Source organism: Echiichthys vipera, assembly GCF_963691815.1.
Source record: "Echiichthys vipera genome assembly, chromosome: 10".
In the NCBI taxonomy this organism is placed as follows: domain Eukaryota; kingdom Metazoa; phylum Chordata; class Actinopteri; order Perciformes; family Trachinidae; genus Echiichthys; species Echiichthys vipera.
The window spans coordinates 5,637,919-5,656,588 of record NC_139835.1 but is presented as its reverse complement, the minus strand read 5'-3'; the positions used below and the strand labels follow the sequence as shown (position 1 = coordinate 5,656,588).

Below are 18,670 nucleotides of genomic sequence, written 5' to 3'. Positions count from 1 at the left end.
TGTCCACTAGGGCCAGGTTTCACAATAGAGCAGTTTCTCATTGACCCCCATGTTAAACAGGCCGTTTTCACAGCATCATTAAACCTGTTTAAGGCCCGGGACAAAAAAACATTCTAGTCTGTATGTTTAGGTCATATCTCCATGACAACACTGAGGTTTTATCAGTGGGTCTGTTTGATTGGAGACATCCTCAGTTAAAACCTCCTGAACAATGAACACTGAAGGAATCCTAACTGGGAGAATCTGACTGCAATGAACGCAATGGGGGTGAAGAATACAACTCCCAGAATGCCACGCTATTTCACGATGTCACCAAACTCCATATTTTGTCATTGTTTTGACTGAGAAACAACTAGTGGACAATTACATATTGTGTGTTTAAAATGAGATAAATGTTTGTGTCAAATTAACTTTCTGCTTTCTGTCGGACCTGATTGAAAGTAGCCCTGATGTCCTCGCTCGATGGCTCCCCTACAGGGACTAGCTGGATAACTCCTCTGCCTGTACCCACAATGCAGAAACTCAGGAAGCCTCTTTCTCTTTCACCATTGCAGTGTCTCTCCTAGCCTTAAGTTGACTACAGGTGACAAGTGGTGCAGTGGCAGCTAGTCTCTCACCTCCCCAGCACTGTGGCTGCGCTGGCGGCTCAGGTGCTGGCGGTGGGCCAGCAGCCCGGTGGAGCGAGAACTCTGGAGGGGCAGCCGGGGGTCAATGAAGGTCGTGGAGCGACAGTTGTGATCCACGAAGAAGGGCTGAGGATTGAGGTGCAAATATTCACATCAGTCACGCATGGATAAACTCCATTATGTGCACATGGAAACATATCTGCAGCACAAACAAAGTGAGGCAGCAGGGAAGACAACTGCACAAAGCAGAGGTTACAATCGCTGGATACATCTTCAGGGTTGGGGTAATCCCAGGTCAAAAGTCGAAGGTTGGGGTCACACACGCACGCACGCACACACACACACACACACACACACACGCGCGCGCACACACACACACGCACGCACGCACGCAGCCACACACACACACACACACACACACACACACACACACACACACACACACACACACACACACACCTTCCCAGTATGGTCGTGCTTCATCTCCCAGCCCCGGGGAAGCTCCAGCTGCTTGTTGGAGAACATGTTGAGGAAGGTGACGAGGTCGCGGTTGTGCTGGTAGCGCTCAAAGTAATGAGCGTCCCGACGCACCTTACTGATCATGTGCTTCAGGCAGGTGTTGCTCGTAAACATGCGGTAGGCACTCTGGGTAGAGAGGGCAGAGAGGTGAGGTCATCAGAAAGGGACAGGAGGCAGAGAGCAGTTTTAGTCAATGTGGATGTTGTTTTTCTGATGCCAGTGGGTTTTTTTTAACCTATAAAATGTCTTTAACTGAGTGAGGTGAAAATGATTTGAATAAGATGCTAGATACACTGCAGTCTTAATACATAATTAGTAGTGTAGGATCAGTATGGTGTAAGAACTGTAAAGAACAGATACAACATTGTGAAATGTCACTTGGCTTTAGTAACGGAATTTTTTTTTTTGTATTTTCAGGCATTTTTTTTATGTTCGCAGTTTTGGAAATGTCAAAACTGTATAATATCACAGCTCTTATTGATCTCAGCTATAATTTTCCATATGAGGCATTTGAAATGGTAAACTGCAAACTATTAATTCAATTATGGATCAATTTTTCTTTTGTTCCAGTTGAAATTGGATTGCTTGAATTTCTTAGTCAAAAAATTAGCCCAAATAAAGCAATGTCTTAAAAGATAATTTCATTTATCATTATTCATATATTTTTTTTTAATTTTCAAGGTATTTTTTACACCCTATGCCGCAAATTATTTTGTCACCAACCCTAGTTGTATGTAGCAAAACACAGATCATTTTATTTTCACTGTATGGGCCCTGGTTCTTTAGTATCAGCCTCTAAAACCCGCCCTGCACACAATATTAATAATAAACTTTATTTATAGAGCACTTTTCATACAAAAGATGCGGTACAAAGTGCTTTGCAGTAAAAACCCATAAACCAAAATGATCCGCATCGTCAGGTACAACTGGAGGTAATCGAGAAAACGACAGCTATCATTGATCATTGCTTATAACCTGTGCGGCGCTGCCACATTACAGTTCTCTACTGAGGTGTAGCACTGTGGGCGGCGGACTGACACTGTGGCTCATGCAGGCCGCAGTAACAACCTCTGAGTCTAATGACTGTGATGAGTTCTCAGAAATGGAATTAGTCGAAATGCTGGGTTTGCGTTTAAGTTTGAGTTTACAGGGTCAAAGGTAACAGAGTGGGACTTACAGGGTTAGAATGCAGCACGGTGAAGAAGTCGGGGCTGCACAGGAACTTGGCGCTGGGTGACTGCAGCAGGAGGGAGAGGCGCGAGCGGCCACTGGAGTGAGCCACTGCACTTTCTCGTCGGTATTCTGCAACAAAATCAAAACATGCTCGTCAAACCCCGAGACAGGGAGACACTAATGAAAGCAGCTTATTTCATGAAAACATTATGTAACGGATGAAAGAAAACATCTCTACATAATACCGCTATTGTGAGACATCTGTGTATAAAAAAGCTTTTGACATAATTTCAAGAGCTGAGTCATTTTCAAGAGCTGAGTCATTTATTTGGGCAAATTGTTTCTTTTTTTTCTCAAACAAGCTCTTGTGAATGAAACCTCTACTTTGTCTATCTGTATGTTTTTCTAGAATAGGTTTAATGAAACATACCAGAAATGGAGTGAGGCATCAGATCACTTTCTGGTTCAGGAAGGAGGTCAACAGGAGTTTCCTCTGTCCGATCACTGTTGGTTATGGTCCTCCTGATGCTCTGGTACCTGTGATCAAGAGTGAAGATAGAACGAAAGAAAGACGTTTCTGTTGTAAATGTATTTATATTATATGTTGTATTTCCCTACTGAAAGCCTTTGCATACCTTTGTTTATTCAAAAACTTCAAGATAAGGAGAAACCCCATAAAAAATAGGTCTGTGAGGGAACAATTTTTCTAAGGATTTTTTGGTTCTCTATAGGCATTTTCAGGCCAGAGGAACTTTTCCATAGTTCCAAGAACATATTTCCCCCTTCCCTTTATTGTGTCCGCATCACCAATAACTAGGAACAATCGTAGTTCGTAGAACGCCATTTTAACAGGACTTTTTTACATAGTTCAGAGGGGGTCATCCCTATGTTCCCCTTTTTCAAGAAAACGGTCCTATGTTCCCCGGTGGCATAAGCATTGCTGATTTAATTCAGCATTTTGTTAGGGCTAGAGGTTACGGTTAGGGTCAGGGTAAGGGGATAGTGTTAGGGTCTACATTAAGCCTATTTGCCGTGGAATTCGGCACTATTTGTGGAAAAAATAACAGACCTGGGAACATAGGACCCTTTCTGTGAAAAGAGGGGAACAAAAGGGTCCGATGTACTGGCGGTAAGCACCATTTAAACTGCTAGCTTGCCAGGCGCTAAAGTTGAACTATTTAATGCTTCATCCACACTCTTTTCACAGGGTAGAAAGCACAATGATATCGCTAGATGAGTGACAACTTTCTTTGTTTGTTTTTTTCTTAAAGCTTATTTTTTGGGCAGTTTTTCAAGCCTTTTTTTATATAGGACAGACAAGAAGGGTGGACCTTCAGCCTCTTTACATGGGGAGACTGCTCTAACCACTCAGCCACCGACCGCCCCTAGCTCAATTTTTGACAGTATGACATGACAGTATTAGCTAGCTATTGTTAGCTCACTATCCAGCTGTCCACAAGCTAGCCTGCTTATTCCACAATAGTTTAAAGCTACACTGGTTACAGAAAATTAGTCGATTAGCGGGCTGTTGATGAGCCAGCATCAGCACTGGGTCTAACAGTCCCTCCTTTGCCAGACAGCAGCTCTGGAGACAGACAAGTTAGCTAACTGACTGAGGCAGAGGGACCAGCCAGCTTCCATCACTTCAGCGTTCCTAGTGCCAGAAAAAATATCCTTAAGGTATGTAGTTCTCAGGGGAGCTCCTCAGTGGGCAGTTCCTCTCAGGGTCAATACATCTCTTCATGGAGCCCACCTGCGGTTGAGTTGCTCCATCTGCTGAATGGAGTTGGAGCGGGTCAGGCCCTGCGGGGCAGGAGGTCCAGTGGGGCGCTGCCATGTGGTTGTTCTGTTCACATGGTCCACGAAGAAGATCCTCCCATGGCTGTCGATCCGAGCCTCCCAGTCTAAGAGGCAATTAAAAATTGATACACAGTAGGTGTTAATGCCTCTGGGGGGGAAATAACTGTATGTATGAACACTTGGCAACAATAAATGACATTAGCAACTGAATTTAAAGCATACAACCCCAGGCTGTTATGAAATATAAAGGCTACTCTATTTTTAAGACAAACGTGACCAGACATGGATTATTATTATTAATCTATCTTACCATACTGTATTTGTGCACTCTGAGTCAAGAGTCAACAGAAAGGCTAGTGGCTCTGTGAGGCCAAGGAAATGCTAACATAAGCATGCTAACATCCTTAAAATGACAATGTTAACCTGCAGATGATTATGCTTTGCCATAGCCATTTCAGCCATGTGTGTTAGCATACTAACATTTGCTAATTAGCTCTAAACACAAGAACATCTGAGGCTGATGGGAATGTCATTACTTTTTTCAGACTTCATTACCTCTGTTGAAAGCATGAATGTCTGTACCAGATTCCATATCAATCCTTCTATCTTTTTTTTTAACACCTCATGGTGGCACTAGATAAGAGGTCAAAGGATCACCAAAGACATTAAAATTGAGTATGTGTGTCTGAGAAAACATTTTTGATAGTAATCAAGATATTTCAGTCTGGCGTAAATGGGCCGATGTACTGACAGACAATGGCATCAACAAAGTCCTGCTAGTGTGGCTAAAAAGAATACATACAAATACAAAACTTTGCATCCTTTCATTCACATCCTCTGTCCAACATTGATCATTATACAGCGAGAAATGGCTGTGAAAATACAGTCGTTCTTAGGTCATTTGAGAATAATTTGTGTACCCGGATTTGTAGTTTTTGGACACGCATACACATACAAACAGACGCATAAACACAAAAACACACTGCTAAACACAGGTGGTGACATGCACATATACAATAGATACGGTGCACGCACACACACACACACACACACACACACACACACACACACACTCACTGGGAGGGAGAGGCTCGTCCACACGCTGGTATCGGTGGATGTCATGACGCACAGAGGGAAGTGAACGTACAGGATGGCCGTTAACGGGAGTGCCTGAACACAGAAAACACACACACAGAGCACATTTGTGTTAAAATGATGGAAATGGTACAAGATATTGTTTGAATTGCTCTATTGTTCAGTTCACTTTTAAGCAAAGGAGACACCTTTTGGAAAAACACTGAGTCATTTAAAGTGGCGTACCTTCCTCTCCATCTGTTTCTGTGGTGGCTTGTTCTGAATCAGCAGAACCCGCCTCGTCCTGTGGCTTTGTCTCCTCCCCTTCCTGTTCTCCAGCTGTGCCCCCAGCAGCCTGCAGGCTCAGCCTCCTCACGCTGATCTCCTCCACCACCACTCGCTCGCTGGCGGAGGGAGCTTCTCCTGCGGCCTCAGCAATAGTGACATGCCCACCGCCTTCATCGTCTACAGCTTGATTGGTTGGTGGGGTTCCGGAAACTACGTCCCCCCCTGGATCAATGGCCGTCTCAGCTCCCTCTTTGGCTTCCTACAAGTGTGGACAATAGACAAAATTATAATCATTATACATGAGGATCGATCAAAAAAAATCAAGTCATACATGACAGGGTTTCATACTGATGTAGGTGAATCACATATACATTTATATGCAAGGCATTAACACCTACTGCTCGAAAATATCTGTAAATTACTGGAACTCAGCTAACCCCAAAGGCAGCCCATGAGCATGAGACAGCATTGGCCCAATCACCAAGGCAACAGAAGACAGCTGGAGAAACTTGGTGCGTAGGCCCGGCTGTCAAAAGTCATTGAACATTTGTCTAAAAATCACATGAAAAGTGGTTACAGATCCTAGTCACGCTTTGTTCTTAGAGAATCTACTGATACATGACAAGTCCGACAATAGGCAGCATTATCTCCAAACAACTGAGAATATGCTTTCAACACCCAGTATTGAATGTTTTAAGGCCTTGACACACAGGGAGAATAAAGATGAAATGACAAATATTCGTACCGATGATGTGCTCTGCTCAACAGTTACGCAGTCTAAGGCTTTTATTGTGAAAGCTAGGAACGGAAGGAGAGGATCTGGGGTGTGCTGTACCTTATTCTGGAAACAATCATGTTGCTTTATCGCCACGTAATATTTTCATTCTGTGTTAAAGTACTCGGAAAAATATATTGATGTGCGCATTAATTGCACAAAATGCACCCGGCATTTGTTGAATACTCAATTCTGATTGGTCAAGTCACAACATTCTACGGTATACTATTTCTGTTGAGCAGGCCACTGCTATGGACCCAGCTCTGTTCTGGAGGACCATGTCCATCAATCCATAAAAAGAAGTCGGATATACTTAATGTCAGCGGTGGGAAAAACAAATCAATATTTATATCAGTTTCTTCAGTAAGAAGTCGTGTAATGATTGGGATAATGCAGAGCGAGCCGGTCATTATTGTATTAAAAAGCATTATTCCTTATGTGTCACACAAATAGAGCTGGAACTAGGACCCAGTGAAGACTGCCGCTTAGTACAATGTGTGCACTGTGGGGACAGTAATGGCACTCAACCACATCAGGCTTCACATTCACTCAAACATAAAGAAGATAAAGAAATGGCCCAATGACAAAAGCAAAATATACAAAAGATACATGCTGTGAACAGAGAGTTGAATCTTCATGACCATATAAGCATAATGAACTCACCACAGCAGTTGTGACTGTGATTGGACAGCTCTCTGATGATGAGAAGACCGTCTGCGGGGCTGTTGCCATGGAGCAGGTGTCAATCTCTGAGGAGGGGTCCTCGCCAGGCCCTTCCTCATGCACTTCACGCTGTGGCAGAGGAATATGGGACACAGCCTCTGTGAAAGGAGTCTCCTCCACTTCGGAGAAGACGTCTGGCTCCAAAATATCCTCCGAGTCCAGACCTGCCCCCATATCTCCCTCTGGGGGCACGTCTTCTGTCAAAGCACCTGCACCCTGGGGCTCCTCCTCCTGCACCGAGGGCTCCAGCTGCTCCAGCTCCTGCTGGAACTCAGGAAAAGGGTCGTCTTCATCTGGGCCGCTGACATCTGGAGGTTCTCCATTCATCAGCAGCGGTGACAGTGGCGTCGGAATGATGTCATTGGCCCCGGACCTCTCATCATCTTCATCTGAATCGATGTGCAACATAGCGCTGAGCCTTGTGTGTGTGGGGAAGCTAGAGCGCAGTTTAGGTGAGGCCGCACCCAGGGGTCTTTCCCCGGGGCCTTTGGGAGCCTCGATAGATTCCAGGCCCTCACTGAGAGACCTCTGAAGCATTTCATGGCATGACAGGCTTTCATGCTCCACAAATCTACCCACGGCTCCAACAAGAGGCAGGTCCTTTTCTGGGTAGGCTGTGGCCCCACCTTCCCACATGCCTTGGGAGCCCTGGGAGCCGGTAGGAGAAAGGCCTGCAGAGACCACTCCTGGAAGATGATGAGGCAGATCTTCATCATCGGATGGAGTCCCTGGAGCTCCATTCAAGGACGAAATGCCAATGATAGACTCAGGAGAGGCACCTGCAGCAGGCAGAACAGTTTTTTACTTCCATGATGAGAAAGACAACTTTAAAGTGTAATTCTGGCGCAAAATCACCCGAGGGTCTTTTTTGGCACTTGTATACATCAAATAAGCCATCGAGACAGTACAGTGAAGGCACTAAAACAACTTTTTTAAACACTTATACTGCTCAAAATAACACCAAACCTCTGCAGTAGCATAATAAGAGTCCTTACACATAAAGCAAATCATCCTTAACAGCTCCCAACATCACTGAATTATAAATGCAATTATGTGGTGTAAAGAAACAACTTTTCTTTTTGCTCCGCCGTGTAATGTACCCATCGCGATGGCTTTAAAGTGTTATTCTGGCGTAAAATCATCCCAGGGTCTTTTCCGGTAAATACACTCATCAAATAAGACATCAAGACATTCTTTTTGGGTAACAAATATTAACAGAGATAATACAGGGAGCCGATAACAGCCACTAACACTGATTAGCTCGGGGCAGTACGGTGAAGGCATTAAAACGTCTTTTTTAACCACTAATACTGCTGAAAATAACAGCAAACCTCTGCAGCAGCATGAGAAGAGTCCCTACACAGAAAACAAAGCACCAACAACATAGTTAGTGAACTCAGAGTTTATTAAAAGAGTGTTTTAAAGACTAACCTACTGGCCCCTGTACCAGCTCCTCTCATAGTAAAGTCCATTCAAGTGGATTACTCCCGGATTTCTCCGTTAATTGTTGATCAACGAAAAAACTATTCCGATGGCTTATTTGATGTATAGTGCCGAAAAAGACCCTGGGATGATTTTACGCCGGAATTACACTTAAAAGAAAATACATTCAGAAGCATTGGTAAATACAGTTTAAAGGCAGATTTACCATCAGGCCCAGTCGAGGTGAGCTCCACTTTGAACTGCAAATGGCCGCTTACGTGTTCAGTAGGCAGGCGCCGACACAGGGGAAAACTCACAGGCTGGACTCTGGAAGATTAAAACAGATACTAACACCATGAGGTATGTGATATTGCACACATCAAATTTAAATAGTCAATAAATATGTACTTCTGACTGAGCTGAAAGTGTATCTGACAGCTGTTACATCGAGTACACCCAGAGTTTGGTCTGTCAGTGTGTATGAACTTGTGTCTGTACCTACCCGGGTATTTTTTCAATAAGTCGCTGCACAGGGATAGTGAGCTGACCGAGGAAGCGCTTGATGATTGGTCGACTTTTGGCAAACTTGTCCTTTACCTCGATATATAGGATGTCTGTCATTAGTGCTACAAACGTGTATTTCTGCAGAGAAGCACAAACATATACAGTTAATACATTTGTATTTCTGTATTGATAATATATTGTTTGAAAGAGAACGTGTGTGTCTTAATGTGTACATTCTCTGAGAACAAGTGAGGGTGAAAAATGTAGATTAGTGGTGTAGTGTAGCGTATAAAAACGTCACCTCTCCGTGCCAGATGGGGTTGGTGGTGTTAGCAATAATGGCTGATCGCCGTTCCTGTCCGTGGTGACTGAAGATGGGGAAGACGCTCCTCTTCCCTGGGTGGATGGACATCTTCAGGTATGGGTCGGGATTGAAAAACATGCCCTTCTTCAGGCCAGTGGCACGCAGATCTGCGACAAAGTGACAACGGGCTTGTGAAGAAGAGATGGTAAAAGACTAATGTTCTCTTCTCTGTTGACCAGATTGACAGTGTACAGACATGCTAGCAGCTCTTTAAGGCTGCATTCACACCTAATCAGGTGTTGCTGATAGTAGCGCAGGGTTGTACTATTGGTCTATTTCAAATTTACACTGCAGGGTCGCTGTGTTTTTTCATACCACCCACTGCATTCTCCAGTACCGTCCACATTCAAAGGAATGGGAGGACTGGTGTTTTCACCGCAATGCCTGATTGGGTGTGAATCCGTGGCGGCTGCTGTTCTTTCAAGGAGGGGAAGCTCATTTTTCTGGCCTACATTATAAATGTGTTTGTTTATTTATATGTAAATTCTACCCTTTGCTCCTTTTAGACCTTGTCGTACCAACTAGGCGTCTTTTCCAGGGACTTGACCAGTGTCCTCTCAATGGCAGCAGAGCTAGGCTGCTTAAACGGCCTTGGCCCAGCTGGAGCTGCTGCGCCAGGCTACTGTGAAGTGTGACCGCCTGTGAGTGTGAGTGTGAGTGTGAGTGACGGGGGAGAGAAGCTCCGCAGCTGCCGCTGTTCGTTGGGGAAAGAAACCGCAGAGTGACAGAACAGAGCTGTAAAGTTGTACAAAGTTACAAAGTTGTAAAGTCTCCAGATCAGTTCAGAACAACGGAATGAAAAACTTGGAAAATGCTCCAGTGGCTGGTTCGCTTATTTAGCTGACAATAAAAAAAGGATTCCGCCTCAGATAGCTCATCCAATCATCATGCAGAAGCCGAGCGTCCGGGCCAGCCCACTGTCCTATAGACCCCCAGAGACGCTGAGTGTCAGATGGGTGGGACGAAGCCCAGAATTTATCCAATGAGCGTCTAGTTTGGCTGCAGTGGAACAACCTGCTCTACACTTCCCCATGGAAGTCAGTAGAAGCTGAGCGACCGACTGTGTAAAGTGCTGTGGTGCTGTGGGGATGAATGAAGCAAGTTGGGCCGGTTACCTGTGATAAGTAGCTGATTCTAAACAAAAGATGAAGGCTTTCTAGCGCCTATTTAGTCAATGAGATGTACGCACAACAGTACATATTTCACCACTTTATTTTTTTTTTGGTGAGATTTGAGGGGAAGATGAGCTTCCCTTGCAATCGCCACTAACTGACATATATGAAGTCGACAGATCCTATCCATTATCTATGCAGAGCATGAGATCCGGCTGCTCGGATGGATACAGCTTGGTAATTTGACTGACTATTCGCTGTATGTGAATTTGCATTCAGATCAAATACTGTGAGTAGGCCATGGGGGAAGAGATGCGGGGACAATCAAGCTAAAGCATGGCACGGATCATCTGGGCCAAGTGTGAGTGAGCCCTAAGGCAAAAGAGGTCCGCCCATCACAACACAACAGGCTCATACAACTCAGAACTAACAAACTGTCAAACTAGGCTGATCAAATATAAATCAGGATTCTGTTACTGCAGTGCTTAGTTTTCTCGCCTCTGATGTTTTCAGAAACATATTTTAGTCTACTGTTTAGCTGCAAATTGAGAGGGTCTGTGACCAAGTCGCCAAGTTGAAAATAATCAAGCCCAAACCAAGCACCGCCCAATTAGAAATACATCTTCCCAACAAATTGCAGCGTTTACATGGTACTGTAAGCTACATCATGCTTTTGAACATAACCTGCATACAACAGCCGGGGCAAACCTGTTCATAAATCGGACAGTTTGGGGTTCCGGCACATCCGTCCATTTGTTGGCCGGATCTCCACCATGAGTCAGTAGTGCTTGGAGGTAAATACTAATGTCAGCAGGCTGAAATGATCACACTGACAATGTTAATATGCTGATGTCTAGGGTTATAATGTTTACCATGTTCACTATCTGGGCTAAGCATGTTTGACCTGACAATGGCGCTGGATGAATTGACAGGTGTTTACCATGATTACAATTCATCATGTGAGGAGCGTTGATGTCTGTTACAAATGTCATGGCCATCCATCCAGAAGTTGTTGAGAGATTTCATTCACATCTTCTCCACATCCTCTGGGAACCAATAATATTGGTCCCAAGTTTTCAATCTATACAATAGTATTTGTTGTTGTCAATCAGTTATGGATATTCAGTCTAGACCAATGTGGTGGACCGGCCAACTGACCAACATTATCATCTCTAGAGCCACACTGAACTGTTCTTAAGTTGCTTGTTATATAACTGTGGCTGCAGATGCATAATGACAAACAGAAGAAAGTGCTTCAGGTGAGTTGGCATGTGTTGGGCAGGTTATTGCCTCTTCCTCTAAGCCCTTTCTGTCTATTTCTGTCTGTCCACAAACACTTCCATGAAAATTCATAACAGCATCATAAAACTCCCTCCAGTTTCATTCATGTTTTTATCTGGAAAAATGCTAACTGCAGTTGGGCCAATCAGCTAAAAGCCACTTCTGATGCAATGGATAATTGAAGCTGTATCAGCACATACCAGTATTTTCTTGTAAACTTGTTTCAAAAAAGATGATAACATTTGACTTTTATGAAAGACTGCTGACATTCCCTAGCTCTCTGTCAGGAAAGAACATCTTTAAATTCCAGGACCACTGTGTTTCCTGAAAACAGCTTTTAAAGTTTACTCTAACTTTCCCCCAAAGGACTGTAAGACAAACATGTGGAGGAGATTGCATCACTTAGTTAAATCTCAAAAGTCTGTTTTTATGTTTTTTTAAAGATTATTTTTTTGGAAGTTTTTCAAGCCTTTATTAGATAGGACAGACAGGAAATGGGGTGACAGAGAGAGAGGGAGACATGCAGCAAAGGGCTGCAGGTCGGAGTCCTCCAACCACTGTGCCACCGGCCGTTCCCTGTGTCTAGTTTTGAGAGCTTTGTTAAATTGATTTACAGTTATTGACTCCATTTCCAGATTTTCTTTGATTTGTTACTGAATGAGAAGAGTAATCTGAATAGCAGCGTGCAACTAAACTGTGTGAGAACATCTTTCACCATGTACACCTCTCAACTCACCTGTCAAAGTAAAACTGATCAGCTTCCGTGGATGTTCGATGCCCACCTGCTCTGCCAGGCCCTCCACCTGAGAATGAACAGACAACGTCACACTCTGTACATCACAGAAAGAAACACACACTAACACACACACGTAACTGTCCTATTACATATACATTAAAAGAATACACTTTGTGTCCAAAAAACAATTATCAGACCTTAAAATTATTGTAATTTATTAAAATTATTTGATGTAATCTTTATCTGTAATGCAAGATTTTGACCTTAATGATAGCACTAAGCCTGAGACTGTGGTTAAATCTCAAACTGAATCAGACACACACACACACACACACACACACACACACACACACACAGACCAGGACTGCAGGATTCTTCACAGTGATGCAGGGGGTTGTTGCTCTCAGTGCTCCGCTCACTCCGTGGTAGTACTTGAAACAGATCTTAGTCTCAGCTGCAGAGGAAGCAGCAAAGAGTTATCAGAATCAGAATAAGAATCAGAATAAGAATCAGAATTAGAACCAGAATCAGAATCAGAATCAGAATCAGAAGAAGAATCAGAATAAGAATCAGAATTAGAACCAGAATCAGAATAAGAATCAGAATCAGAAGAAGAATCAGAAGAAGAATCAGAATTAGAACCAGAATCAGAATCAGAATCAGAATAAGAATCAGAATCAGAATTAGAATCAGAATCAGAATAAGAATAAGAATCAGAATCAGAATCAGAATCAGAATCAGAATTAGAATCAGAATAAGAATCAGAATAAGAATCAGAATAAGAATCAGAATCAGAATCAGAATAAGAATCAGAATCAGAATCAGAATCAGAATCAGAATAAGAATCAGAATCAGAATCAGAATCAGAATAAGAATTAGAATCAGAATAAGAATCAGAATCAGAATCAGAATTAGAACCAGAATCAGAATCAGAATCAGAATAAGAATTAGAATCAGAATAAGAATTACAATCAGAATAAGAATTATAATCAGAATCATAATCAGAATCAGAATAAGAATTAGAATCAGAATAAGAATTACAATCAGAATAAGAATCAGAATAAGAATTAGAATCAGAATAAGAATTAGAATCAGAATAAGAATTAGAATCAGAATAAGAATTAGAATCAGAATCAGAATAAGAATCAGAATAAGAATCAGAATCAGAATCAGAATCAGAATCAGAATAAGAATAATTATCAGAATCAGAATAAGAATCAGAATTAGAATCAGAATCAGAATAAGAATAATTATCAGAATCAGAATAAGAATCAGAATTAGAATCAGAATCAGAATAAGAATAATTATCAGAATCAGAATAAGAATCAGAATTAGAATCAGAATTAGAATTAGAATCAGAATCAGAATAATTATCAGAATCAGAATTAGAATTAGAATTAGAATTAGAATCAGAATCAGAATTAAAATCAGAATCAGAATCAGAATCAGAATCAGAAATACTTTAATAATCCCAGGGGGAGATTATTTATTATTTTTATTATTTTATTTATGGGATATGGAAGTAGTGCAAACATGATTTGCCTTATTGTTGGTCACCAAACTGTAGACTGTAGGATATGGTCTTAATTCTAAATATATATATTTATATAACATATACAGGGCTCTTACACCTTTTCCTAAGTCAAATTCAACCACTTTTAAAGCATTTCAAGGTGCATCTTTCAAGATTATTTTTTGGCAGTTTTTCAAGCCTGCGGCCGCTGCCTCAGGGTCCTTCAGCCTCTTTACATGGGGCGAATACTCTAACCACTCAGCCACCGGCCGCCCCTTAAGGTGCATTTTCAAGCTTTTCCAGCACGTTACAGCTGTGATTAATTACATGTTTATATACAGGACAATATACGAATGATTGCACTTCTTCATCACATTAAATTACATGTTATTGTGCTTTAAACAGCTTTCTACAGAAGGGTGACAGATAAGAGGATTGTAAGTAGACTTGGCATCCTACAACCAACATTTCAACCAGTTTCAAGAAACTTTAAACCCTTTTTACATTTGATTCCAGAAAAACATAAACATTTCTGATTATTCAATTTGTTACAGTATATTTGGGACTAGTATTAAATGACAGAGTGCAAAGAACCTTTTTCCTCAAATAATGGAATAAAGCTTGAGATGTGACTGCTTGTGTTAACTTACGCTCCATAAAGTAGGGCCCAGGCTCCAGCCTCCAAACGATCTGACCCTTCTGGGTGCCATTCACCCCTCTGTTCTTACAGTCCCACACGTTGGACGGACTGGTTTCATCTAGAGGAGAGGAGAACTGTTAGTGAGATGTGAGTGTGAGTTAGTTCTGGGGTTAGACAAACCAGTGCTCTTGCTGTGTTGACATTCCCTAACAATTTTAAACCAAAGAATGTCAAACACAACAAACAACAGACGACAGTGTTCGAGCTCTGGATCCCCGCTCTTGCTATGGAAAAATTGCAGCTGTAACGCCTTTCTGTGTGTTTAGTCTGCGGACACTGTCTTCCCAAACACAAGTTTGCCTTTAATCAGTGAAATCCATTCCCAAAATAGCCTCCCTACAGCCTCTAACCAGAAGGACAAACACAAAACTTCCTCTGAGTTACAAACAGGGAGGGGGAATTCCGCTGTACGTAGCATTTTCACACACAGATTAATGAAGCACCAAACTCAGCTGACTGGTGGAGAGTCCAGAGGAGTGCTGTATACAGTGTGTGTGTGCCTGAGCACGGCTGTGTGTGTACGTTTGAAGGGGACAGGAGGAGGAGAGGGCAAGTTGCTTATCATTGAATGTCTGCTTAGTCGAGGAAAGCGGTAGCCCCTCTGGGGCATAAGACCCTGGAGCAGGTAATGAAGTCCTGGCGGCCTTATGATCGATAGCAAGTGACCTGACGCCCTGCCAGGCACCAGCAGTTTACACGATCCCCTTCTCTAATGCAGCATTCTCACCTACAATGGAAATGTTTGGGGAACTTGAATCAACTAAACCTGTCCTGGGGTCATCAGAAATGTACCTAATCATTTGGTAAACAAGTTAAAATGATAACAAACTACATGCTTTTATTTTTTTAATGATCTCACGTTGGTGTCAGTAATTTACTGCTGCAGGTTTGTCTGACCTCTAGGAAAACGAAGACACCCATTGCTTTCAAAATCCAATTCTAACACAAGACATCATACTGAGCAGCTCCCAACGCCACTGAATTATAACAGCAATTATCTGGTGTAAAGAGACAACTTTTCTATTTGCTTCGCTGTATAATGTAGCCATCATGGCGGCTTTACAGGAAATTCCGGCGTAAATTCATCCCAGGATCTTTTTCGCCAAATACAGTCATTAAATAAACCATCACGTCATTTTTTTTCGTATATAAACTATTAACAGAGATATTCCAGGGAGTCCATAACAGCCTCTAAGTGATGAACAGTGATTAGCTCGGGGCAGCACGGTGAAGGCATTCAAACGTCTTTTTTAACCACTAATACTGCTCAAAATAACACCAAACCTCTGCAGCAGCATGAGAAGAGTCCCTACACATAAAACAAAGCACCAACAACGTAGTTAGTGAACCCAGACTTTGTCAAAAGAGTGTTTTAAAGACTTACCAACTGGCCCCTGTACCAGCTCCTCTCATAGTAAAGTCCATTCAAGTGGATTACCAAATGTAATCCAATTTCTCCGTCATCTCTGACCCCAGCAACGGCTACGGTATCTTGAAAAATACAACTGCAGGATACTGGTATGATTACGTTATGATGACTACTCTGACTACGAACAGAAACCACACCAATTCCACTACCCAAGTGCTACCCAAACACCCCAGTCTTTCAGTCTACCTTTGTATACTAACAAATGAATCGCTTAGCCTTGATGGCCACAGTTTCAGCTGCTAACAGCAACGTCTGGTTTCGAAAAAGATGATGGTTTAGGTTAAAATGAGTTTGTCTGTATCATAACGTAAGTTCTTCAAAGTAAGTTAAGCACATTACACAGGTTAAGTTGCGTTCCACACAGAACATGAACAACGGGTGATAGTCCTGTGTTTGTTTGACCCATCTTTCCACGCAACCTCCGCTCTACGCAGACTTTGGCAAACTTTGATTAGAAACGTATTCGAGATTGTCAAAAGCAAGCGTAATCTGGGGCAAAATACTTTCCCCTCAAAACGTATTTTAGAATGCAGTTTTGTTGTATGGAAACCTCACTTTTAGGAGACAGGGCTGGGAGAATACGCCACAAAAACACGCTTCATTTTTTCCTAAAGAAATAAATGCTGAATGGAAGATGCTGAATGGAAGATGCTGAAAGCTTGTGGAACAGCGGCTAGCCCAGAGGTGATGTTGGGACTTCAGCTCCTTATTATGTGACAGCATTCTTAATAACAACACTCTACACTATTGCTCCTGTATTACTTTTCACTGCGATGGACAGATCCGCCTGACAGTTTGAGTCTGATAGCCTTCCTCAGCACACAGGTCAATGTATTTCCCCCCTGTCAAATTCCTGTCTCTAAGCAGGATTAGCATACATTATTGGAGACCACCCCATTCGCCTCAGAGACGTGCAAGCTTTGTGATGGTGCGTATGTTATTGTATACCAAGGCAGAGCTGTTACATGTTGACTCAGCCTCCAGTCCTGTGTAAAGTCTCAACAGCTCCTGTTGCAGTATTGACTCGGAGTTGGAAGCTCCTGCACGAGACTCTACCAGGCTATTCTCAGCTCCTAATAATAAACCACCTAGATCAGCTGAAAAGCTTTGAGGACAGGTAGGGTCAAGTCAGCCCAGGTCCTGGGTGCCTGCAAGTTTGCCAAATAGTTCAGCAAAAAGAATCTGGGGGAATGCACAAATAGCTGTGTAGAGGCAGACGGAGAAAGTCATTCAGGATGTCTTTTGTTTCTTTTTGTGCTGCTGATTCTGGTCATGTATGTGCGAACTGCAGTCTGCATGTACACAGTGCTTTTATCCAAAGCTCTTGACAATTTTTGCTACTCTTTCACCCATTCACACACTCACAGACCGATGGCAGCCAGCTTAATTCATGCCATGTGCTGGCCAACCGCCGGGAGCAATTTGGGGTTCAGTGTCTTGCCCAAGGACACTTCAACATGTGGAACCTCCAGGGATCGAACCTTCTGCTCACAACCTGCTCTACCTCTGCGCTCTGTCTCTGTACCACAGCCACCCTGTAATATCCGAGTCTCTAACAATGTGACTTGTAGACATGAGACTTGGGCATGAGACTTGAAAACAGAAATATTAAAGTCTTAAGTTCTGACCTATTAAAATCCAAGAATATTAAAAAAAATAATAATAATAGGACAGCAACAGAAAGACCTTGCATAGTCGCATATCTTGCATATTTATTATTAGGATTAGGACTATACATGGATTCGACACAGCTTTGAGGGAAAACTGTTCCAACGCTGTCATTGCTAGGATCAGCATTCAGATCTAAACAGTTTCATCTTGACTTGCAGTTTGCTAATGGAGACTTTTGACTTGACCTGAATTGGTCCTAAAGGACTTGGCTCTGACTTGTCTTGAATGATTTAAAAAGTGTCCTTGACCTGCTCTAGCACTGTTAAAAGCATCTCTTCTTGCAACTACATATGTAAAAATCATCATCTCACCAATGTGGTACAGCCCGATCCAGTCGGTAGCATCAACTTCCTCCTTGATGTCCCAGGATATGACGAGGTTCTGGCCGCGGTTCAGCGTGTACTCCAGAGTGGACGCCGTTAGCGAGGACCGGCTCTGGGAGGTCACTAGGTCTGTGTCACTGTTAGCCCGCGGAAGCCCGATAGGACTGCTGATAACAGAGACGGTATCGACGGCAGCCCCACCCCTCTCTGCCAGGGTTCGCAGGTTCTCCGGGCTTAGGGTGTGCCGGAGGTGGGGGCTGCGCCTTCTAGGAGCTGACAGGTGTTCACGACCCCCCACTGCTAGGTTGGGTGGATTGTGGGAACGGGTCCTGGGGGGCAGGACTGCCGTGGCGAGGGAAGGACGCATGTTGGTACAGAGGCAACTATAAGAAGTGAAAAGTGTTGATGAGGAGGCCCAAGAAGAGGCAGAGGTGGGGAGAGCTTCTTTTCAAAATGTCCCCGTTGGCTCAACTTAATCCCGGTGCAAGTTGGTTTGAAGAGGCTGTTATGACTGGAAACATGGGAGCTTTAGACATAATGTGTTGATTCCTTCTCCACAGAGGCTCCTATTATCAGCCCTTCTGGTCCTTTCATCAGAACAGTGACAATCTTTTTCGCTCTTATTTCATCTTATCCA

General features: G+C 43.0%; 1 protein-coding gene across 1 annotated transcript in view; it reads right to left on the bottom strand.

Moving 5' to 3' along the window:
- The window catches only part of hecw2a (HECT, C2 and WW domain containing E3 ubiquitin protein ligase 2a), a gene marked incomplete at its 5' end in the record, with an annotated part of 42,213 nt that extends 23,813 nt beyond the window's left edge, over positions 1-18,400 (bottom strand). Inside the window, 15 exons of the mRNA XM_083922206.1 lie at positions 618-752; positions 1,086-1,271; positions 2,323-2,447; positions 2,749-2,855; positions 4,072-4,222; positions 5,196-5,288; positions 5,439-5,739; positions 6,919-7,757; positions 8,627-8,727; positions 8,903-9,042; positions 9,206-9,375; positions 12,398-12,464; positions 12,757-12,851; positions 14,561-14,668; positions 18,022-18,400. Coding sequence (XP_083778332.1) covers positions 618-752; positions 1,086-1,271; positions 2,323-2,447; positions 2,749-2,855; positions 4,072-4,222; positions 5,196-5,288; positions 5,439-5,739; positions 6,919-7,757; positions 8,627-8,727; positions 8,903-9,042; positions 9,206-9,375; positions 12,398-12,464; positions 12,757-12,851; positions 14,561-14,668; positions 18,022-18,400 — 2,997 coding nt within the window. The remainder of the gene's footprint in view (positions 1-617; positions 753-1,085; positions 1,272-2,322; positions 2,448-2,748; positions 2,856-4,071; positions 4,223-5,195; positions 5,289-5,438; positions 5,740-6,918; positions 7,758-8,626; positions 8,728-8,902; positions 9,043-9,205; positions 9,376-12,397; positions 12,465-12,756; positions 12,852-14,560; positions 14,669-18,021) is intronic.
- Positions 18,401-18,670: the final 270 nt, after the last annotated feature.